The 25,272-nt window shown below is 45.7% G+C and overlaps 1 protein-coding gene across 1 annotated transcript in view; it reads right to left on the reverse strand.

Moving 5' to 3' along the window:
- CSMD1 (CUB and Sushi multiple domains 1) overlaps positions 1-25,272 on the reverse strand; it is a 2,070,704-nt gene that overhangs the window by 12,999 nt on the left and 2,032,433 nt on the right. The window contains exons 58-67 of the mRNA XM_070781602.1: positions 22,498-22,674; positions 21,687-21,866; positions 19,178-19,351; positions 18,546-18,719; positions 16,973-17,046; positions 14,875-14,986; positions 12,232-12,411; positions 6,966-7,010; positions 3,604-3,762; positions 641-753 (exon numbers count right to left, since the gene is read on the reverse strand). Of these exons, the coding sequence (XP_070637703.1) occupies positions 641-753; positions 3,604-3,762; positions 6,966-7,010; positions 12,232-12,411; positions 14,875-14,986; positions 16,973-17,046; positions 18,546-18,719; positions 19,178-19,351; positions 21,687-21,866; positions 22,498-22,674 (1,388 nt within the window). The remainder of the gene's footprint in view (positions 1-640; positions 754-3,603; positions 3,763-6,965; positions 7,011-12,231; positions 12,412-14,874; positions 14,987-16,972; positions 17,047-18,545; positions 18,720-19,177; positions 19,352-21,686; positions 21,867-22,497; positions 22,675-25,272) is intronic.

Consider the following 25,272-nt stretch of genomic DNA (forward strand, 5'->3'; position numbering starts at 1 on the left):
TTTTAAACATTTGTTATTCCTTTGAGATTCTCATTTATAGTTAAAATTGAGAAATACAGATATGAACTTTCAACTACCAAACTCTGTCTAATTTTGATGTCCAAAACAGTAGTAAAATTTACACCTTATTTATATGTTTAGTATCCTTGGTAAGGGGGACACACATACGAATCACCTCCGAGCCTGCATTATGTAAAACTCACTGTGTCACAGCTGCTGTCTCCTGTGTATCACGTGAGGCCCTTTACACTCGAGTTTGATGATGAATTAGTGCAGAAGCATTGGATTAACTTGTGAGAGAGACCATGAAGGGGCACCGGGGTCTCTCTTGGCACGTGCAGGGTGGTTACTGTGGCTTTGGGGAAAGTCTGGCTCCACTGTCACAGTGGGGTGTGGTCTGCACCTAAGCTCTTGTGTGTCTGACAGGAGCAGCCTGTCGCTCCGGGCCGGTTTCTTTCTGGTCTCAGAGACGGCTTTCTTCCATCAGATGATGAAGGGGTGACACTGCTGCAAGGCCAGGGCGAGGGCCCTGAGTTTTCACGGTGCAGACAGGACCCAGGTCATCTTGGAAGGAATCCCCGTTGGTGCCCCCAACTCTGTGCAGACATGATGATTAGAAAACCCTCCAGGAAGTACTCACATAACCATCCAGTCCCCAGTTGTCATTCTCAAAGTTGCTGACGAAAATATCCACTGGACCTTTTATCTGAAAAGCTTTCAGAAGTAAGTGGGCCTCCTCCTTCTTGTAAACACCTAGGAAAGGAGTATGGGTTATTCTTACATCGCAGAAATGCTTATGGTCAGGAAGGTAGGCACTTGGCCCATTTATGTGGAATATGATATAGAGAGGATAGTGTTTTCAATAACAGCGATTAGTGTTTCTATTTTTAAAGTTTAGCTGTAGTCCTCCTTTTTCCCTAAAAATCACGTCTTATTGAAGTCATTGTCTGTCTCGAGTAAGTATTGTCTACTTCACACAATTCAACATCTTTATCCCACAGGAGGAAAAAAAGTAATATACGTTCACTTATATTAAGTTTTTTAAATTCATCATTTTTATTCCGTTTGTACTCACTTCTGAGGACAGGGGTATGTGTTATAGAAAAGAATAAGATACAAGACCTAGGGGATTAAACTACTGTGTATGAAATAAACAAGCTAGAAAGATATATTGTATATTACAGGTAATATACCAGATATTTTACAATAACTTTAAATGGAGACTAATCTACAAAAATATTGAATCACTAAAAAAATGATGTCTTGATAAAAACAGCTATGCTGAATGGACACGTGGAGAGTTTGTACACAATTCTTACAAAATTTCAGCATGGGAAAATGTAACTATTTCTAAATCAATTAAGAAAAAAAGAGAGAGACCATAAAAATAGCCCCAAATATAGCTACTTATATAGATGAACTGTGCTTATTAAAATGAAATGAACAGCTTCATGGACAAAGGTCCACTGAATGACTGCTGAATGGTTTCATCCAGGGCATCCGGATGTGTATTGGGGATGTGGGGGGATGTGCCCGCAGCTATGGCTAGTTCCCTACCCAAAGGAGGAACCAAATGAATAAGTAAACAAAGAAATGAACAGATATTAAATAATAATAATAATGAACCCAAAAGCCTTCTGTGCAGAGAGACAGGCTCAAGGGAAGGTCACACTGTTTCAGGAACGCCAACAGTTAATTCCCACTTTCTCTCATTAGAGAAACAGACCTCTAAAAACATTGCAGGAAGACTGTCCACTGGCCAGTCACACAAGAGGAATGGAACCCATGGACAATAAAGACCCATGGATGGGGAGGACCACCTAACGAGTTGACTCTGGGCTGCTGTCCATTGCCACCATCAGCAGCTCTGTGTTCTTGGCACACAGTTTGTGGAACCCCACTTCCACAAACTCTTAGTAAAGATATATATATATATATATATATATGTATTCAGGAGATTTTTATGGTGTTTAAATTATAGCACCCCATAGGACACCAGGTCCTGGCTGGCTTTCCAGGAGCATGACTTGTCCTTCCTCCTGTATGCTTCTTCGCAATCAGACTGTACACAGCGGGTGGACTTCTGTCTAGCCACTGGGCCTCAGTCTGAACAACTCTTGATACAAACTTTTCTCCAGATCCAAACCTAACTGCATCAAAGTCACACTGGAGAACATTTCCTTTGGGAAAAAAGTCCAAACTCCATGAAGAAAAATATTATCCAAAGGACCTGGGTTAGCCTAAGAAATCTGAATATTTTACAAAGTCTCAGTTATTCTGATCCAGGACTAGATTTGAGATCCCAGTCTATCTATTTATACATTCACAGGGTCAAGGTGCAACGCAATTTCGGGGACCCTAGATCATGAATTCATAAATAGGTACCTGTTAAAAATCTGTGAGTATGGATTATTTTTCTTTTCCTAAATCCAGAGTGTGTGCACTGTTTTTAGGTGTTTTCCCAGGGCTTCCCTGGCGGCTCAGATGGTAAAGAATCTGCCTGCAATGCAGGAGACCTACGTTTGATCCCTGGGTTGGGAAGATCCCCTGGAGGAGGGCATGGCAACCCACTGCAGTATTCTTGCCTGAAGAATCCCCATGGACAGAGGAGCCTGGCAGGCCAAGGTCCATGGGGTCACAGAGTCGGACACAATGCAGTGACTAAGCACAACGCAGCAACAGCCAGGGGAGCAGGGAAGTGAGACATGAGGGATGGAGGAGTCCCGAGCGGCTCTCATACTTTGTGGGGTGAACCGTGTGTGTGTCCGGTCATCAGTGACGTGTGGGTGCCCCTCGGGGGCCCTTTGTGTTCAGAACCCAGGCTGGGACTTGTGGATAACTCAGTCTGAACCCTTTGGAAGTTGGTCTATAAAAAAGGATACACTGTTATAAGTGAGATAATTTAGAAAGAAAAAAAGGCAGTAGGTTCAGTCTCAAGGTGATTCTGTGTCCTGTGGGTTGATGCTCTCAACCCACGTGGGCTGGAGATTCTAATCACTGAGATCCTGACCGCAGAGCTCAAATCCTACTCCTGCCCTGTCACTTAGGAAGGCTGCTTAGTTTTCCTGGGTATCTCTTTTTCTTTAACCAGTAAAAAAAGAAAAAAAAAAAAGAAGTGTTTAATAATAATACTTAAATCACAAGATTGATGCAAGAAGGAAATGAACAATATATATATAAAGCACTTAAAAGTGTCTCTTGCTTAAAAATAAACCAGAGTTGGTTCTTTTCTTTTTAATTGTTTTTTTAAACTGAGACACATCAATAAAAGCTCACCAGGAGCAAATAAGTTTTAAAGAATGACAGCAAGGGTATATCAAAGCTGTGAATTTTGAAGATGTGACTATCTGGACATTCATCTTACATCTTTGATGTAACATGATCTGTGTGTAATCTGGAGAAAATTAATTTGCTTTTCTGTACTGGTTTTGTAAGCTTTTAAATGAGGAAACAGCACCATCCTGCCCCAGTCACTGAGATGACCTAGTGAGAGGCAGCAGGTGCAAAGCCCAAGTAACATCAGCCAGCACTTGGCCGGTGTTGGGGCCCCCTTTGCCAGAAGACTGATGGAGGGTCTGGTGAGGGAGCTCCCTGGGTACCTACCTGTCAACTTCAGCTCCCCCTGGGAGTCAGTGAATGTCGCATTCACTTTGCTGCTAGTTGCATTGAACCAATCGACAGTTAGGGTCGCAGGCTGTCTTTTCCCTAAATATTCGTAATATCCCTTCCACACCGAATGGATGAAAAACACATCTGAAGGAACTGTGGGGGGAAAAAACAGACAAATGTTAGCACACACAGAACAGTTACATTAGACGTTTTACTACACAGAAGGCATAGCATTGCTCATTAAGACGGCACAACAGTGGCGATGGTGATGACGAAGAAGACCTGTCTCCATGTCCCTTCACAGCAGGTTTGTAAGAGTCAGGTGAGCCGGGTGGGAGCAGGCAGGTTACTGTGACATGCAGTCATCTGTCACTGGGGTGGATGCCAGTGCACCTGTGTTACCAGATCCACAAGGGCCAGCGTGTGTGGTGAACTGGGACTGCAGACACTAGGTAAGGTCTCATCAGCCAGGCTGAGCTGGAAATCACTACTGCCGTGTCACTGACTATCCGAGTGCACTTGCTGTGGGAAGACTTAGGAGGCTCAGAGGAACTGACGTCTGCCAGGGCCCTTCTGCCCTCAGAAAGCCTGCACTTCACAGCACCACTTTGACTACACAGACCCGGCTTATGGAAACAAAGATGCTTTATTTCCCAAGATCTTTATTTTGTAAGTAAAGCCAATCTCTCATCTAGCTCTTCTGCCCTACTCTAATCCCCCTGATGAGAAATAGTCCAGAATTGGTAAGAAAGCTAGACTAAATGATGTCAAAAACCAAAGGCAAACTGTCTTCTTAAAATATTACAATTCATCTGGGACAGGAATTCTTACAAAGATTATTGAGCTATTCTGTCTTTTCAGTGGTTATAAACAAATTAAAACTTTTCACATTTCTGCTAATAAATAAGTCTAAAATCCTGCTATTTTTACAGTATTGCTATAACATTTTACAGGAGCATTGATGTAAATATGCATCAGTGAATCCACTACATTTCTCTCTGCTCTGTCTCATGACACGTGTAAATCGTTTAATTGGACAACATCCGCCGTGAGTGGGACTGGTCACAAGGTACTTTTGGACTTCCTAGGTATAAGTCCGGTACTCTTGCCTGGAAAACCTCATGGATGGAGGAGCCTGGTAGGCTGTAGTCCATGAGGTCGCTAAGAGTCGGACACGACTGAGCAACTTCACTTTGACTTTTCACTTTCATGCATTGGAGAAGGAAATGGCAACCCACTCCAGTGTTCTTGCCTGGAGAATCCCAGGGATGGGGGAGCCTGGTGGGCTACCGTCTCTGAGGTTGCACAGAGTCAGACATGACTGAAGCGACTTAGCAGCAGCAGCAGCAGGTATAAAGAAAGATGCTGGTCTCCCTAAATGTGTTTTTAGCAAACGCACTTATGGCCACAGTGTGGTGAGGACAAAGCACAGAGTCCCTGGTTGCGCTTTTCTTTCCGGCTCCACTGGACGTTTGCCTGTTTTCCCAGACAGGCTGACCCTACAACACGTCTCCCGACAACAGAACAATGTCAGCACTTGCTGGGGCTTTGATGGACCCAACTTCCTAATAGTAATAGTTTTAAAACTCAAGTTTGAAGCAAGGACTTGACACAGGCCTCTAACACAGATGCTGATTGATCAGGACACTGAGCAGGCCCGTCATCAGCAGTATCACCAAGGCCCACTTTTCATCAGCAAGCCCGAGATGCCTCGTTTTCCTTTTCTTTTTTTTTTTAATTTTTATTAAAAAATTTTTTTTTAAATATAAATTTATTTATTTTAATTGGAGGTTAATTACTTTACAATATTGTATTGGTTTTGCCATACATCAACATGAATCCACCACAGGTATACACGTGTTCCCCATCTTGAACAGTATCCAGATCACTTTCCCTAGTTGGAAGGGGCACACCCAGTGGAAGCCGTGAATGTGCCGAGGTCCTCTTGGCGGGTCGCACACCCATTGGCAGGTCGGGTGGGCCAGCTGGGCTGGGCACCAGGAGAAGCAGCAGGTCAGCGGGGAAGCTCCGACTGTGCTCAGCTGCAACCACTGGGGACATGGAGGATCCTTTTGGGTCCTTGTCCTCTGACCTGTTGCTGGTGGTTTGCAGTGTAATGTAACCACCACAGTGGAGGTGCTAGACTGTGTGCCTATACAAAGAAGCCGTTTCATCAGTGCTTCCCTTCAGAGAGGACAGGGCACATTGAGGTAGAGTCTGAAGCACTATAGCTGATTCATACTGTTGTTTGGTAGAAACCAATGCAATATTGTAAAGCAATTATCCTTCAATTAAAAATAAATTTTAAAAGCTTGCAGATTTGTCATTGACCTTGACAGAATCAGCAAACAGAACACACCACCACCATCCACTGTGTTTCCTTCAATCAAAGAAAACATTGCCTGGATAGAGCACTGATTTCTGTGTTTGATTTTCAAATAACATTTACATAGAATAGCACAGAAAAACATTTTAAGGTAGGTCTTATACTTCATGGTGTACAATGCATGAATTCCTTTAACCATGTTGGAACTTTTTGCCTCATCTAAGAATTAAATGCAAAACCCAGCAACTGTGACTGAACTTACAGCATTTCACATACTCTCTCCACATTTGACCCTGGAACAGAGTTTATGGCTAAGAAACCAGTGTGAAAACCTGAATACAGAAAACACCAAAAAATGCAACTTACCTAAGTGTTTTCTGTTGTATTTTTTTTTGTTTGTTTGACTTACATTATAACTTGGGGACACACTATATTGTTTAAATATTCTCTAAATTTATAACAGGCCAGGTGATTTGGAGTAACAAACATCTTCATTAGGAAATAAACCTGCACCTTTCCCGTTTGCTACGGCATGCATTAAGCAAGGTATCACACACAACAGAAAGCGAGAATTAAAGTATCAGAGGCAGAGGATGGAGATACTTGGGGAAGGATGCACCCCACAGTTGAACTGCTGGAATGCACAGCTGTCATGATGTATTGTTTACTGTAGCATCCTCGTGTGGAGGAAAGACGCACAACCCTCTTTATAAGGCTCTCCGTTATACCACATTCTGGCTCAACATCTGATGTCCACTTCTGCCTACAAAATGCCCAAGGTACCTTTTTGTAAAACAGCGTGAGACAATGACAAAGGTTTTCCTTTTAAGTAAAGTATTGTTATTCCATTAACACACCATCGTTATGAGAGAAACAGGAACCTGTGTGGGCTTGGTGTTTTAAATAACTGAAACTTTAATTTGTTTATGGACTAAAGGAATCAGAAATTTGTTTCTTTGGCTGCACAGAGTATAGTAGAGAACAGATCATCTTATTTGATTTAAATCTGTAACTGTTCTGGTATACAAACCTGGAGTTTTAGTAACTGTTTCATTAACTTCTCTCACTCCTTTACCTACAAGTAAAAAGACAAATTATCACTTTCAAAAAACATTTATTTTTGAATAAGTTTGAAAAAATGTCAAACCGAAGCAATGTTTGTTTCTCCAGATTTCTTGAATGCACAAAATAATATCTTATACATCTCCACTTTAACCCATATATTCACAGCATAACGTCCTTTGCTTTTGTGGGAAAACTGAGTTTCTTAGTGGAAATCAATTTGGATCTGACTTGTGCATTCAGTGTGCTACAACAGAGAGCCTTGTAAAGGAGGGTGTTCATACCCTTTCTCACTCCTCTTTGGGATCTCCTGCCCCCAAGGGAAAGGTAATTTATGAAATTACTTTGTAAAGAGTTACAATCCATCTCAATTTTCCAAGTCCCCACCCTGATTAATGAACTCACGAGTTAGCAGTGAACATCAAAATACTTCCCCTGCAAAATGTTTAATTTGGTCTATCAACTTAGATTTAACTCATAATCTCTTTGATTTCATAGTTTTGTATCAAACTACAAATTACTACTTTTTTAAAAGTATGTATTTGTCTGTTTCAGTGAGAGAGAGGAGAGGGAGACATAAGTGACTTAATTCCTAACGTGAATTCAACTGAAGATTTATGAGGGGATTCTGACAGAAAGTTGTTTCTGGGGAATTTTGACAGAAAATAGGGGGATTCCAAGGAAATTCCAAATTCTGAGGGGCAGAAGCAAGTTTCTGAGGGATTGCCAAGGGGCAGAAGGGGTTTCCAGGGGATTCCTGAGGGGCAAAAGGGGGTTTCTGGGTGATTCCCCATCAGCAGATGGTGGTATCTGGGGGATTCCCCACTGAAAGAAGAGGTTTTTTTTTTTTTTTTTTGCAGGGAAATCTGAGGGGCAGAAGAGAGTTTCTGGAGGAATCCTGAGGGCAGAAGGGGGTTTTCCAGGAATTCCCCACCAACAGAAGGTGGTTTACTTGGGGATTCCCCACCAGCAGAGGATGGTTTCTGGGGATTGCCCACGAATAGAAGGGAGTTTTCAGGAGGATTCCCCACAGGCAGAGGGTTTCCAGGGGATTTTCCAGCAGTGGAAGGTGGTGTCCAGGGTATTTTCCGAGGACAGAAGGGGGTTTCCCCCAGGGAATCCTGAGGGCAGAAGGTAGTAAGTATCCAGGGGAATCCTGAGGGGCAGAAGGGTGTTCTGGCTGGGGGAATCCTGAGGGCAGAAAGTGATTTCCGGGGAATTCACCACCAGCGGAAGGTGGTTTCAGGGGATTCCTCACTGACTGAGGTGGTTCCCAGGGGAATCCTGAGGGCAGAAGGGCATTTTTGGTGGAATCCTGAGGGTAGAAGGGGGTTTCTGGTGAAATCTGAGGGCAAAAAAGGTTTCTGGGGGATTCCTGAGGGCAGAAGGCGGGTTCTGTGGGATTCTGAGGGCAGAAGGGGATTTCTGGTGTAATCCTGAGGGCAGATGGGGGTTTCTGGTGGAATCTTGAAGGCAGAAGGGGGTTTTCAGGGGAATCATGTGGGCAGAAGGGGGTTCCGATGTAATCCCAAGGGCAGAATGTGGTTTCCAGGGGAATCCTGAGGGCAGAATGTGGTTTCCAGGGGAATCCTGAGGGCAGAATCGGGTTCTGGTGGAATCCTGAGGGCAGAAAGGGGTTCAGGTGGCATCCTGAGGGCAGAAGGTGGTTTCCAGTGGGAATCTTGAGGGCAGAATTGGGTTCTGGTGGAATCCTGAGGGCAGAAGGTGGTTTCCAGTGGGAATCTTGAGGGCAGAATTGGGTTCTGATGGAATCCTGAGGGCAGAAGGGGGTTCTGGTGGAATCCTGAGGGCAGAAGGGGTTCAACGGTGGAATCCTGAGGGCAGAATCGTGTTCTGGTGGAATCCTGAGGGCTGAAGGGGGTTTCTGGTAGAGTGCTGAGGGCTCATTGGGGTTCTGGGGTGGAATCCTGAGGGCAGAATGTGGTGTCCAGGGGAATCCTGAGGGGTAGCATGGGGTTTCTGGAGCAATCCTGAGGGCAGAAGTGGATTTCTGGTGGAGTTCTGAGGGCAGAACGGTGTTCTGGTGGAATCCTGAAGGCAGAAGAGGGTTTCTGGTGGAATCCTGAGGGCAGACTGCTGTTTCCAGGGTAATAATGTGGGCAAAAGCAGGTTCTGGTAGAATCCTGAGGGCAGAAAGGGGTTTCTGGTAAAATTCTGAGGGCTGAAGGGGGTTCTGGGGTAGAATCCTGAGGCTTGAAGGGGTTTCTAGGGGAATTCTGAGGGCAGAAGGCATTTCTGGTGGAATCCTGAGGGCTGAAGGGGGTTCTGGAGTGGAATCCTGAGGGCACAATGTGGTTTCCAGGGGAATCCTGTGGGTAGAAGGGGATTCTAGGGTGGAATCCTGTGGGCAGAAAGTGGTTTCCAGGGGAATCCTGAGGGCTGAACGGGGTTCTGGAGTGGAATCCTGAGGGCACAATGTGGTTTCCAGGGGGATCCTGTGGGCAGAAGGGGGTTCTGGGATGGAATCCTGAGAGCAGAATGTGATTTCCACGGGAATCCTGAGGGGTAGTATGGGGTTTCCAGGGAAGTCCTGAGGGCACAAGTGGATTTCTGTTGGAATCCTGAGGGCAGAAGGGGATTTCTGGTGGAATCCTCAGGGCTGAAGGGGGTTCTGTTTGAATCCTGAGGGCAGAAGGGGTTTCTGTTCGAATCCTGAGGGCAGAAGGGGTTTCTAGGCGAATTCTGAGGGCAGAAGGGGATTCTGTTGGAATCCTGAGGGCTGAAGGGGTTTCTGTTCGAATCCTGAGGGCTGAAGGGGTTTCTAGGCGAATTCTAAGGGCAGAAGGGGATTCTGGGGGACTCCTGACTGCAGAAGGGGATTTCTGGCAGAATCCTGAGGGCAGAATTTGCTTTCCAGGGAAATCCTGATGGGCAGTAGGGGGTTTCTGGGGGAATCCTGAGGGAAGAAGGAGTTTTCTGGTGGAATCCTGAGGGGCAGTAGGAGGTTTCCAGGGGAATCCTGAGGACACAAAGGGGTTCTGGTGGAATCCTGAGGGCAGAAGGGGGTTCTGGGGTGGAATCCTGAGGGCAGAATATGGTTTCCAGGGGAATCCTGTGGGCAGAAGGGGGTTCTGGTGGTGGAATGCTGAGGGCAGAATGTGGTTTCCAGGGGTATCCTGAGGGGGTAGTATGGGGTTTCCAGGGCCATCCTGAGGGCAGAAGGGGATTTCTGGTGGAATCCTGAGGGCAGAAGGGGGCTTCTGGTGGAATCCTGAGGGCTGAAGGGGGTTCTGGTGGAATCTTGAGGGCAGAAAGGGTTTTCTGGTAGAATTCTGAGGGATGAAGCGGGTTCTGTTGGAATCCTGAGGGAAGAAGGGGGGTTCTGGGACAATCTTGAGGTCAGAAGGGGGTTTCCAGGGGAATCCTGAGGGAAGAAGGAGTTTTCTGGTGGAATCCTGAGGGGCAGTAGGAGGTTTCCAGGGGAATCCTGAGGGCAGAAAGGGGTTTCTGGTGGAATCTTGAGGGCAGAATGTGGTATCCAGGGGAACCCTGTGGGAAGAAGGGGTTTCTGGTGGAATCCTGAGGGTTGTAGGGGGTTCTGGGGTGGAATCCTGAGGGAATGTGTGGTTTCTAGGGGAATTCTGAGGGCAGAAGGGAGTTTCCGGGGGAATCCTGAGGGTGGAAGGGGGTTTCCAGGTGAATCCTGAGGGCAGAAGGGTGTTTCTGGGGGAATCCTGAGGGCCAAAGAGGATTTCTTGTGGAATCCTGAGGGCAGAAGGGGGTTCTGAGGGAATCCTAAGGGCAGAAGGGGGTTCTGGGGTAGAATCTTGAGGGAAGAAGGGGTTTCTAGGGGAATTCTGAAGGCAGAAGGGGATTTCTGGTAGAATCCTGAGGGGCAGTAGGGGGTTCCAGGGAATCCTGGGGGCACAAAGGTGTTCTGGTGGAATCCTGTGGGCAGAAGGGGGTTCTGGTGGTGGAATCCTGAGGGAAGAATATGGTTTCCAGGGGAATCCTGGGGGCACAAAGGGGTTCTGGTGGAATCCTGAGGGCAGAAGGGGGTTCTGGCGGTGGAATCCTGAGGGCAGAGTATGGTTTCCAGGGGAATCCTGAGAGGTAGTAGGGGGTTTCCAGGGCCATCCTGAGGGCGGAAGGGGTTTTCTGTTGGAATCCTGAGGGCAGAAGGGGGTTTCTGGTGGAATCCTGAGGGCAGAAGGGGTTCTGGGCTGGAATCCAGAGGGCAGAAATGTGTTTCTGGTGGAATTCTGAGAACAGAAGGTGGTTTCTGGTGGAATCCTGAGGGCAGAAGTGGTATTTAGGGGAATCCTGAGGGCAGATGGGGATTCTGTGAATCCTGAGGGCTGAAGGGGGTTCTGGGCTGGAACCCTGAGGGCAGAAATGGGTTTCTGGTGGAATTCTGAGGGCAGAAGGGGGTTTCTGGTGGAATCCTGAGGGCAGAAGGGGTTTTCCAGTGGACACCTGAGGGCAGAGAGGGTTTCTAGAGGGGATCCTGAGGGCAGAAGGGGTTTCTAGAGGGGATCCCGAGGGGCAGGAGGAGGTTTCCTGGGGAATCCTGACTGACAGAGAATTCTTTCTTTCAGAATTGAAAAGTGCTGACTACACATAGGCTCCACGAAGCTCCTCTAAAGGCATGGGCTGTATCAGTGTCATGTCTGTTTCTGTTGCTTTGCCATCATGTCCAGGTGTGGTTGGTGAAGAAGCTGAAGGTGTGTTGCTGTCAGCTCTGACTAGGTGTTACTTTTCTATGTAAATACCCAACTTTGTGAGTCATTAGTACATCATTCTGGTGGTGTTTTTGTAAGTTTAAAAAACGGAACCAATGTCAAGGACACACAAACTTATATTCTACCACTAAATAGCTGTGGTCTCAAAAATAACACACCTATGTTATATATTCAACATTGGTGATCTTTGCCAATTTTCATTAAAAAAATACATTTTCCAAAGACATACTGTATTTTATTTTCCTTTTAACTCAGTGTGTTTTTCTTTGATTTGATTTGCAAATTTGTGATTTGCAAATAATGAGACCTGCACCTCTCCTTGGCTTGTGCTGCCTCTGCATTCAACACAGACTGCCACATATTCACACACACAGCTCACACACATAATGCACAGATTTGGGGGGAGGGTGACGGACAGTGCCTCCAAGAGGCTACTACTTGGGCGTCTTCCACCTGGACATGAGCCTGGTGGGCAACTGACACTCATCCTGGTCTGCAGGGACCCACTCTCACTTCTCACCAGTAACTTACTTTTACAGACAGGGGACTTCCCTGTCCATTTCATGTCTGCTTTACACGTCCTGTGCTCAGATCCACCTGCGAGGAAGAATCCCGGATGGCAGGTGTATACCAAGGTGTAGCCAAAGGTGGGGAGGTCAATGGCTCTCACATCTGCATGGGCTGGCGTTTCAGGCTGGCGGCAGGCGTGAGCTGAAATGGGATTTAGTCCATTAGTAAGTCCACTGGAGCCTAAGCATATGTGTCAAAGGAAATACAGAGAAAGAGATGGAAATGGCTATAAAGTTAGTTTACCATTTAAAATTGAGAATACGGGAGCTTTACAGATCACTGACACTCTGGTCTCTGCAGCTTACAGCACAGCAGAGCCTTGGTGTTGCCAGGTCTCTCTCTTCCTCTCCGTCCACCCCTCCCTCACTCTCTCCTCCTCCTCTGTCTCTGCCTGTCTGTCTGTCTTCTATTTATCATCTGTCTATCTAGTCTCCTTTGCATACATATATATATATATATGTAATTCTGTATAGAAATTTAGAAATCATAGCTTTAAAATAAACACTTCTGACATACTGTTAAGGTAAGTGGGGCCTCCCTGGTGGCTCAGATAGTAAACAGTCTGTTTGCAATGCAGGAGACCCAGGTTCAATCTCTGGGTAAGGACGATCCCCTGGAGAAGGGAATGGCTACTCACTCCAGTATTCTTGCCTAGAGAATTCCATGGACAGAATTGTGTCTATGGACACATGGACATTCGAATTCCATGGACAAGTCAAATGTGGAGCCTGGTGGGCCACAGTCCATGGGGTCACAGAATTGGACATGACTGAATAACTAACACTAAGATAAATAATATGTTAAATTTCTTTAAAAAGCAGCCCTTTAAACAGACAGATTAATGTGTATTTTAAAATAGGCTTTGATTTTTGTCCAGTGCCAACTAGCAAATTTACTGCTCAGTTAAATGAATAATTAATTTTGGCCAAAATCCACTGTGTGTCTAGAAAATTAATTGAAATAGATTCTTTTTTCATTTAAAATATCACTTAAGAATAAATAAGGTTGTAATTGTTTTTGTTTTTTACTTGAGTTGTGTCTGACTCTTGTGACCCCATGGACTGTAGCTTGCCAGGCTCCTCTGTCCATGGGATTTTCCAGGCAAGAATACTGGAGTGGGTTGCCGTTCCCTTCCACATGGGTTCTTCCCTACCCTGCAGGATCAAACCTGTGTCTCCTGCATTGGCAGCCAGATTCTTCACTGCTGAGCCACCAGGGCAGCCCCAAGGTTATAATGTGCTGTGCTGCATGTGTGCTGTGTTAAATTGCTTGGGTTATGTCCGACTCTTTGGGACCCTATGGACTGTAGCCGCCAGAGTCTTTTGTTCATGAGATTCTCCAGCCAAGAATACTGGAGCGGGTTGCCATGCCCTCCTTACAGGGATCTTCCTGACCCAGGGATCAAACCGATGTCACTAACTTATGTCTCCTGCATTGGCAGGTGGGTTCTTTACCACTAGCGCCCCCTGGGAAGCCCCGTGCTTGATCTCAAATAAGTTATCATTCTTCATAGAGTACACATTTATATCTCAAATATAGGACTTGGCCAAGTATTATAAAACAAGTTTATATGATTAACGTCACTAATGCAATCTTTTTAAGTATTGTAGTATTTTTCATTTTGACAGACTTTCAAGGTGGTGGTGGTTTAGTCACTAGGTCGACTCTTGCGACACCATAGACTGTAGCCTGCCAGCCTGCTGTCCATGGGATTTCCCAGGCAAGAATACTGGAGCCGTTTCCATTTCCTTCTTCAAATTTTCAAGGTAATGAAGACCTAATGTTAGCTAGCTCCACACACAGACACACACACCTATGTGTATATACATACATATACATGCATGTATGTGTGATATCTCTGTATAACATTCACACAGAGGATTCACGTAGAGATTTAGAATAGAGATGATAGCTTTGAAATAAATACTGATACATAAATACACAAAATTCACAACTTACATACTCAGAAGATATTTGTATAGTAAGAGTTAGATACTACCTTACCCTAGATTGGTAGAGGATGAAGGGTTGATTACTAATCATTACATTTCTCCTAATTCTCATGATTACATCACAAAACAAAACTTGGTCCTAAGTATTTGAATTATCAATTCATATGGACTCCAAAAAGAATAGTTTAAACACTTGTATTAATACTCTGATGAGTCACATGATCTTTAGTGACCTGAGGTGAACATCCTAGGGGAGCAGTAACACAAGTAGGTTTTCTCTCGGTGAGTGTTGACCAGCGTGTTATTCACTGGTCTTTGGTTAAGGACAGTTTCTCAGGCTTTGGGGCCTGGGTATCACCGGAGGTGCCTGGGGACTACAGACTGGGGTCCCCCTGCTCCTCTTCACCCGACCTGCCCCTGGCCCCCAGAGCTCAGATACCGCAGGGGTGTGCAGAATAGCACTCAAGATTCAAACTTTAACCAACTCTGGGTACTGCTGCTGATGGTTCTAGGGAGTCAGACTCTGAGAAATGAGTTTAGGGAATGGAAAGTAAACAAACAAAAATAAGCCCCTCATTGTTTCTCAGGAAGGTGAATTCTTCCAGCTGCTGGAGAGCGGACAGGCCCTGCCCTTGCACAGGGTCACACTTACGGATGCACTCCGTCTGGATGCCGCTCCACGTCAGGTTCGCCAGGCAAGTTCGAGTTGTAGAGCCTTGGACGTGGTAACCTTTTCGGCACCGGAAAAACACCATACTTCCAACCTGGAGGGGAAAGCCAGCACCAAGCTCAGAGGTGACGTGGACACACACTGGAAAGCACGCTCCAGGGTCAGGTCTGAATCAACGTGTACATGTAAAATGCAGGTTAAAGTGTCAGACACAGTTCTTGTTGTTTAGTTGCTCAGTTGTGTCCAACTGTTTTGTGACCCCATGGACTGCAGCCCACCAGGCTCCTCTGTCCAAGGTATTTCTCAGACAAGAATACTGGATTAAGCTGCCATTTCCTTCTCCAGGGGATTTTTCCAACTGAGAGATCAAACCCACATCTTGTGCTTGGCAGTGTTGGACACAGTACAGGTTTTTCAATGGATCGTGTGAGGTCTTAGATACAGTGACTCATGATTATTTAGAAGCAGTTTATTTGGGTAAAAAAGTATACCTTTTCTCTTTAGTTTTAGCCTTATCTCTCTTTAGTTTGTGATAACTGTTTTTTTCCCCTCTGCTAGTCCTAGTGTTCTTGCCTGGAGAATCCCAGGGACGGGGGAGCCCGGTGGACTGCCAGACGTCTATGGGGTCGCACAGAGTTGGACACGACTGAAGTGACTTAGCAGCAGCAACAGTCCTATTCTGGGCTTCCCAGGTGGCTTAGCAGTAAAGAATCCACCTGCAATGCAGGAGACCTGGGTTTGATCCCTGGGTTGGGAAGATCCCCTGGAGGAGGAAATGGCAACCCACTCCAGTATTCTTGCCTGGAGAATCCCCATGGACAGAGAAGCCTGGCGGGCTACAGTCCCTAGGGTCGCAAAAGAGTCAGATGTGACTTTGAGACTAAACAAGTCCTATTCTAAGCAATTAGTGTTTGTTAGCAAATTATTTTAGCACTTGGGGGAACTGGCTTGGAGGCTGATAAGGACTCCATCATAGAATCCTCCAGAACTATTCTTCTGATGGTCTCAGTCATCTCTTTAAAAGATGGCATCTGGACTTTAAAATGATTAGTAAATCTTGCCTTGGGTCCAACCTGTTATCCAGGATAGTGTAACTACTCTGTCATAAGGGGAATGGTGGGTTCACCCCTCCCGATTAGCTTCTCACAGCAGATCACAGGACTGCGTCACTGAAAGCAATCGTCATGAAGGTTCACTTACTATAGGACACATGCAGGCAAGTTAGAGATCACTGAAACCAGGGGTGACCACAACTTGGGTTTCTTATGGTGAGTTAGTGAGAACATCCACATCTCATATTTTCTGGTATTGCAATATGTTCAGCATATGCCAGAAAACGTTACCTGAAGCTGTAAGGCCACACAGGAGACCCTGCATAAAATGCGCTAGATTTAACCTTGGGGGACTGTGAGGCTGTCCTTGCAGAGTGAACCAAGGCTGTCAGGAAGGAGCCAGTGTGGCATCAGGGCAATCAAATGAGGACAGTTTACACTTCAGGAGAAAGGAGAAGTGGCGGAAGAAAAGACTTTTATTCTCAATAAATGGGAACAGTAACTTGAAAGTAGTGTGTATATTCAGCTCTGCCTTTCAAAGCCATCTGATCAGAGAACCTGAAGTCACTCAATTACTTAAGATGGTTGAAATATTTTATTTCAAGCTTCTTCAATTTCCATTTTCAGGTATTTCTCTGATATTCATGTTAATGTACTTTGAAGGCATCTTCTTCTGTTTTTGTCTCTGGAATTTAATGTTATTCACCTATTCTATCTAGTCACCAAGTGGGGTCTTCTTATGTGAATCAGTGGAAAATCACCCTGTTTGAGATTTGCTGTGTCAATTCAGCAGACAGAAAGAAATATGTATGCTTTCAAATAGAAATTCATATACCAATTAATCCTGTGTGAATAAGATACAGTTGTCTCAGTTCTAACAGTTAAAATAATAAGCAGAAATCCTCTTTGAATGGACTATATTTGGGCAAATGTAACATGAGTCAGATATGCTACATAAACACATATATATTTAAGTATCAATTACATTTTAAAATAGAGAAAACCATAGTAAAATAAAAATGGAATACCTCATATCCTCTTGAGCTATTCTGTATTCCAAACTGTGGAGTACCAGGGTCTGGACAGGTGTTATGAGCAGGATCTGAAATTCACACACACAAAAAAAATCAGAACCAGATATGGTTATTACAGGAATTCTAATATTTTTACTAAAAGGCCTTGCAAAATTCAGAAAATTGTGTTTTGACAAGTGGGCAAGATGTTTTGCAAAAAAATTAAAAATTAAATTGCTATTTTCATCTTTTTTCTGACTTCTTTAGATGTTAATCATTAGTGTTTTATCAGACTCTAAATTGCCCTGAATATTATTTCCTATGTCAGAAGAAACACATTCTTTTCCATTCTCTAGTTTAAGTTTTCTCTGCTGACATACTGTATTGGTTAGCTAATGATATATATAGTCTTCAATAATTACATATTATCTTTTATTTTTTTGTTGATTTAATTAGACACCATCTAATTTGGTCATCTATTATATTACTCTAAACATAAACTAATTCTCCTAAGATTTCAAAATGTGGAATATATTTAATGCTTCAAAATAAAAGCATATGGTAGACCAACAGTGATATTTGTCTAAAACACTGTAGCACTTCAGCAATCAGCGAGTGGCTTCAGTATGTCCGCTCTCCAGCTGCTGATGGGAAAACAAAATAGATAACTTCAAAAAAGTGTTTTCAAGAGAAACTAACCTATTGGGGGGAAGAAAAAAATTTTTTTTTTAGTTTTTCAGAAACAGCCAAAATAAAGCAATAGTTTTATCCCAATGGCAGTAAACTTTAATTATAAAAAGCAGTGTTTCAAAGAAATTATTGTTGACACTGTATTTTTAAGTAGATATTTACTTTCTTAGAAAACAACCAGGGATAGAAGTCATTCCCTGCTTGCCGCGCGTGTGCAGAAGGCCCTCTCTCGCTTGGGGAAGCAGGGGGCGCAGAGCGGCCGGCCCTCACTCATTCAGTCTGCAGGGTGAGGTGGAGGGAGGTTGGGAGGGAGGCACAGAGGGTTCTGGTTCCTGTGTCACTGACGCAGTGACTGTTGACCAGTATAAGTTCCACCTGAACCCTGCCTAAGAGACAGAGATTTAGTCTAAAAATGAAGGGTTTAGGTCATGTAGAGAATCTCTTTTAACTTGTAAGTTTCACTGCATGTTGGAAGGTCAACAGAGCTCGCGTGACCCTGTAGCCCTTTCAGCCGTGGCTGACAGAGCAGGTGGTTTGCTGGGGAGCAGGGGTGGGCTGGGGGAGAGGGTGTCAGGCTCTGAAGTGGGGGGCCCTTCTGGTGCCACGGCAACAGTGAGATCTTCATCAAACTGGTCTCTCCCCTGAAGACCGCGGTTGTCAGCTGACATAGGCAGAGAGGGGGCTGGCAGGGTAAGAGAGTCTAGGAGCTGTTTTTAAATGACTTGTCACATCAACTCCAGGCTCCGCGGCAGGATTTAAAAGAGGCTGCCATCAGCGTGGCTGGTCAGTGCCTGCACAGAGCATCTCCCAGGAGAGCATCACCTGTGTGCCCACAAACGCTCCAGCTTTAGAATGAAACACCCTCTCCCCACCCCCAGGGCTGTCTTGCCATCATTACCGATGCAGGTGGGCTGGACGCCACTCCAGGTGCCGTCTGCCTGACAGACTCTCCGGGACGACCCCACCAGGAGGAAGGGGGACTTGCACTGGAAGAAGACTTCAGATCTGTAGGTGAAGATCTTGCCGCTGAGGCGCCCCTCGGCAGGGGTGCCGGGGTCCCCGCAGAACACAGCTAGAGAAGACAACCAGGAGGTCAGTGCACAGTCTGTGCCCCTGGGTCAGGTTAGTCTATTCAGCTTCTCTAACTGCTTTCCGATAAATCCTCCCATTAAGCCCCGGAAGGCTCAGTGAGTAAAGAATCAGCCTGCAGTGCAGGAGACGCAGGTTTGATCCCTGGGTAGGGAATATCCCCTGGAGAAGGAAATGGCAACCCACTCCAGTCTTCTTGCCTAGAGAAGCCCATGGACAGAGGATCCTAGAGGGCTATAGTCCAATGGGTCACAAAGCACATACACGCATTAAATCCTTAGGAATCAACGATGAAGAAAAGCACAGAATCTGCCCGTGGGCAGCGGGTCTCAAACGTGGAGTCTTTAACCTATTGCACCCTGGCTACAAGTCTGGCAGGCTCTCTTCCTCAGACTGCAGCCTGAGGTTTGTGTGCCGTGGTCTGTGCTCCCAAGGACTTACGCAGGCACTGGGGGACCTCGCCTTTCCAGACCCCTCGGCCTTCGCAGGAGAGGATGGCGGGCTGGGAGAGCTGGAAGCCGTGGGCGCAGCTGTAGCTGATGCTGGCACCCCAGCGGAAGTCCGTTCCTTCCACCTTCCCGTCCTGGACTGGAGGAGGCTGGCCACACATGACAGCTGTCAGAGAACAAACAGGATTCAACATTCTAGAGTTTCCACCACAACACAGTGCTCCAAGGCCTCACATTTTAATTTCACCCACGTTGCAAAAGACATCTACAAGGGGCTGAATTTTTTAATAGACAAATTGCTGAAGAAGATAGCAAATCAAAATAATAAAACTTTTCTCTAACATTTCCTCATTAATTTAGATCAAGTCCATAAAAGCAAAGTCAAAACATATCCCACCATAAATGAAGGTGGAGTAAACAAGACAGTCTCAGTCTATAAGACAAAGGAAAGACTGTTGTTCCACTGACGTCTTCGTACAATGGTCACCAGAGGCATATTCAGTCAGAAGCATGGTCCTATGACATGAGTGCGAGCATTTGAATTTATATAAACAGATGGTAAGAATTTCTTTATCTGAATTTTTTCCTTTATACAAAAGAAAGAAGTGAAAGTCATGAAAGTGAAAATGAAGTCACTCAGTTGTGTCCGACTCTTTGCGACCCCGTGGACTGTAGCCTACCCGGCTCCTCCGTCCATGGGATTTTCCAGGCAAGAGTACTGGAGTGGGTTGCCATTTCCTTCTCCAGAGTCTGTATATAAAGATAGCATATAGTTTCCAAAAGACATACATAGGCTGCTGATGCACTTGCTGAAGAATTGAGCACTAACACTTGCGTGGTTAGAGAAGACCCTGTAAGAAACCGCTTTGCCAGGGTTCTGTCACATCCAGGGGCTTCCCAGGAGTGACTTGCCCACTGGTGCTGGTGTCTGCCTGGCCCGCTCCAGCCATTATTCTGCAACGCCTGGTCTAAGAGCTGCCTGAAAACCCAAGAGCCCCGAGACTTCATACTGGAGAAGGTTTGCTGCTGACAGTCTGGGCACGGAAGGCAGCGGGAGAGGAGACTCAGCCCTATTTCCTCACCTGCACTTTCTCACGGGTGCTCACACCTTCTCACATGAGAAAGACACACAGACACAACCACACGTGCACACCTGGAAGCTGGAAACGGGCCCTCCTCTTGCCATTCTCTTTCTCTCCATCTATCCACTCATTCAACAAAGATTCCTGCAGAACCCCCAAGTGAAGACTGGGGGAACAGTCTATAGACAGGTCGACATCAGGTGACAAGGCCCCCAGGTGGGAACAGTGATGAGTGATGTGGCTCCAGGGAGGAGTGGACAGGGTGGCCAGCAGGAGAAGAGAGAGGTCTCCTCCGTGAGGGCCTGGATGGCTGTGGAAGGATTGTTAATCCACAGACACCAAACAGAGGGACAAGATCTACACAAATGGATCTGAAGTCCAGAGATCAGACGTTCTAGGAATAAGCGCCATGGACACACTCACTGGACTAGAATGCTCCCAACAGGACAGCGTGAGCTGCATTAAACACCTTCTTAGCACCTGCCCCAGAGCTGCACAGTGTTAATAACTGCAGCTGGAAAGAAGGACACGAGACAGGGCTCCTCACCCTCTGATGGGAGGAAACCAGGATGTGCCAGAATCGCCCAGGCCAGAAGAGGGTAAATGGGCCTCGGGCTGGGGGCTCCTCTGACCTCACAAGACTCGACAGGACGCACCTTCCTCTGAGGTTTCCTGCTGCTCCAGCTCCAGCTCTCCCCTCTCCCTCGTCTAATGACGATAAGACGACCCTTTCTCCTGTGTGGTCACTGCCGGCCTCCACGCCCTCTCCTGCCCCTGCCCCTCCGGCCCAGCCGAGAAGGCTCGCAGCTCCCTCTGGAGCTGGTGGAGACGCTCACCCTGCAGATCAGTCCTGCATCAGCGGTCCGCCAGCCCCCCTGCTCCCCCAGCCACGTGGATGCTTTCTACCTGCTCGCTCTTTCCCTGGAAAGTCCACCAGCCAAGTCATGAACCTCCCTGTACCCCTTCCTCGTTGTGGGGCTTTGTTAGTCTCAGCGTCCGAGGCCCACCAGGCATCAGGACACTGGCAGTCTCTGCCACTGTTCTGCCCTATCCGATGATCGGCTCTGACCGCCTCTCCAACCCTGTGATGACGGCCACAGACTCAACACAGCCACGCACACCGAGACAGCAGAGCTGGGTTCACAGCACAGACTCCAGAGTCGGCCCTGAAGCCCGAGGTTCCAAGACCTAACCTGCGACCCTGAGAATTTACTGCAGCTCTCTGTGAGTCAGTCTCAAGGCTGTAAAACCAAGATTAAGGTAATAAGAAAAGGAAGTGATTTAATATTTGCGAATGAGTTTACAGGAATGCTGAGCACTTAGAAGGTTTACACGAATGCTTGCAAACTGATGTAAAATGTTAACTCAATAAAGACTCTCCACATGTGAGTGACGCACAAGAGAAGCCCCAACACTCGCCTTTGCAGGTCGGTTTGCTGTGATTCCAGGTACTGTCCTTGGTGCAGCGGATGGTGGGGGACGTGGCGGGCTCCATGGTGTAGCCGGGGTTGCACTGGTAGCTGACCGTCTTGTTGAAGGTGAAATCCGTCCCGAACTGGATGCCGTTAGCCAGGGTCCCTGGGTCTCCACAGCTGATGACTAATCAGCAGAGAACAGACAGACAGAGAGACACAGTATCATCACGGGATGACTTATTCCTGGTTTCTGTTTAAGTGACTCTCCTTAAGCTGCTCTTCAGAGCAATGATGCCGTGGCTGAGCACCGCGATACCAACCTATCTGGGGGACAGTTTCGCTGGCTGGCAGTCAGGAGGCTGCATGTTTGGAACCACTTATTTCTACTCCACTGATAGTTGTCTGTGTGGATGACAGCTGTCATCCTCGTTCTGTCCTTAACTACATGTCGTGAGGGGTCACCCCACAAGGTCAAGGACAGAGACACAGGCTGAGATCAGAGAACAGGCTCCTGCACCATTTCCCTTCAGACTAACTGGTCTACAGAGAGAAGGAACCTTGGCTTTTCTGAACTCAGTTTTGTAATATCCAACCCAACCAGCCAGGCAAAGCACTTTTAAGCATATAAATAAGAAAGTGAAGAAAAATCTGAAAGTGCTTAGAAAGTGGTCATATTATCAAACATACGTATGATATAATCCTTTTTTTTCCCTAGGGATTAAACAATACAGCCCTCTGTAAACTCAACTCCTTTTTCTCAGTCAAGTACGAGTCACTGTGGGGACCTGGATTTGGCCAGGACGGCGGCCACTCACGCGTGCAGTCGGGGGCCGTGCCGGTCCAGGTCCCGTTGGCGGTGCAGTGGCGAGTGGTCAGCCCCGAGGTCCTGTAGCCGTCCCAGCAGGCGTAGACCACCGAGCTGGAGAACAGCACGCCATCGCTGCTGACGATCTTGCCGTGGGTGGGCGTCCCCGGGTTCCCACAGGACACAGCTGTGGGGAGACAGAACAGCAGGGGAGACCCGTTACCACGTGATAAACTCGAGAGGTCAAGGGCCATCTGCTTAACAGACTGCACATTTATTTAAAAAGTCATCGGAAGGACACTGTGGTCCTCCCCCCACCCCCACATCCTCTGCCTGCCTTTTGTCTGTAGAAAAACTGTAGCCAAACAATGAGTTTAATCAGAGAAGTGAGAAAATGCAGAACCAAAGAAAGCAGTCCAACGAGACAAAATAAAAATAGTTTAGTCATTAAGTCAAGGACCTTTAACAGTTCCTCCTCCAGGGCCATACATAAAACTGTGAGCCAGGTCCTGTGAGCTCTTTTGTAGAAACGGAATCCCCCACCAGGTGGAGAAGTTAACTGCATGATGACCAGACTGTAGCCATGACACAGGCTGCCACAGGTCTGAGAACTGGCCTCAAGGAAATGGGAACAAACTGATCCTGGAACTGAAGACTGACTGTACTTAAACAACCAAACGACGCTGGTCAGACCACCGGTGACTGACCTGCAGATGACTGTCAGAGCTGTCTGTGCTGTTTCTGCATGTAGCTCCCTCCTCCTGTCTATAAAAGCTCGGTATTTGTGCTCAGTCGTGTCTGACTCTTTGTGACCCCATGGACGGTAGCCTGCCAGGCTCTCTCTGTCCAACGGACATTCCAGGCAAAAATACTGTAGTGGATTGCCATTCCTTGCCCCAGGGGATCTTCTCCACCCAAGGACAGAACCTGAGTCTCTTTCATCTTCTGCATTGCAGGCGGGTTCTTTACCACTGAGCCATTGGGAAGCCTATAAAAGTTCTAGACCTTGACTGGCTTTGGAATGGCCGCACCTTAAGTCTCTCTAAATGACCACAATGCTGTGTATAGGCATGAAGAATCAGCTAAGATGGGCAGTGTGACAGGTCTACACTCTATGAGTATCTATCAGGTACGTTCCCTCCTCAGCAAACAAGGAAACTCAGCAGCTGCTGGGTGTGTATCAGTGTGATCTCAATCCATTACAAGATTTTGCCTTTTTTTCATTGAACCTATTTCCCATAAAGATGGTTATTTTTCCTTCTTAATCCTCCCACAATAATACACAACAGACAGACAAAGGATGTGAATTCTAATAAGAAGAATGTATCACGGGTCCCTTTTCTCAGAATGACGAAAATATTTGCAAACATTCTGGCTTATTTAGATGTTCCACTTTCAAATCTAGCCTGTGAACAAAGACACACTCTCCTTTATAATATGGAAGAAAACACATTGCAAAATAAAGTCCATTATAATAGAAGTTTATGGAATTGCCTATCATATTATGTTAAAAAATTCACATACTCTCAGATCTTATTTGGACTAGATTTTGTTTGACAAATAAAGAGTATACTTGCTGGTGATTTTACACTTGTACCTACGCTTCCCTGGTTGCTCAGATGGTAAAGAACCCACCTGCCATGTAGGAGATGCAGGTTTGATCCCTGGGTTGGGAAGATCCCCTGGAGAAGAGAATGCCTACCCACTCTAGTATTCTTGCCTGGAGAATTCCATGAACAGAGGAGCCTGGTGGGCTATGGTCCATAGAGTCACAAAGAGTCAGACACATCTGAGCAACTAACACTTTCACTTTCACTTATCTACATCAGATATAAACTAACCAGTTATAACCCTCTTCCCTGATGAGTCTGGGTTACAATCCCTTCTAACACAGATTGTTCAGTGGTTTATTGGTTGACATCTGAGATGAAGTATGTTTACCAGTCATGAGGCAGAGTATACCTAACACTCTCTAAAGCTCAGAGTGCTTTGATGGCTGTGACAGAAATTAAAATTTCACTGCAAAAATCCAAGCTGTTGGCCTATTTAAGACCATCACTCCATTGCACAAACTGATTCATTGCTTCCTATGCACAGTTATTGTTCATGAGTATGAATTGAAACAGCAAAGAATTATACTGATCCAACTTGTAACAAAAGACACCCATATCACTATGTTTTATTCCAGTCATATCTGCTATTAAAAACTATGTGGCAATTTTCAAAAGTGACCTGTGAGATACTAATCCTAAAATAAAGCAGGTGACTGTTGAAATATATTCAACTTAATATATAGACAAATATATTGTCAATAAAGGAATGTCCCTCATAATAATGATACCCTAATGTTTATAAAGTCCCCTCTAATATTGAATTTGATACTACCAAATTCATGTTTAACTTTTTTTTTTCCCCTGACAGGGACACTTTCACTGTTGATCACGCCTATGAATGTGGAGATCAGAAAACAGGGTCAACATACCTGTTTTTAAATCAAGGTCCTGATGTTGTGAGACATAAAGACTGACATTTAGGCAAAATAAGAAACTGAATTTAGGGTTGTTAGAGGGAAAATGAGATATTTTGAAAGTTACAAGTTAAAATTTCTTTATAAATACATCTTTTTTAAAGTACATTTATTTAATGTGCCTCCTTTTCAAAAAATATCACTGTCTTTTTTACTCGGTTTGTAAGAAAATAGCACCATACTTATTCCAAATGCACATTATTGTTCACTGGTATCAATATTGCTCACTTGGCATGCTGTTTTAGGATGATTGCTGTT

This window comes from Bos indicus, chromosome 27 (assembly GCF_029378745.1).
Source record: "Bos indicus isolate NIAB-ARS_2022 breed Sahiwal x Tharparkar chromosome 27, NIAB-ARS_B.indTharparkar_mat_pri_1.0, whole genome shotgun sequence".
In the NCBI taxonomy this organism is placed as follows: Eukaryota; Metazoa; Chordata; class Mammalia; order Artiodactyla; family Bovidae; genus Bos; species Bos indicus.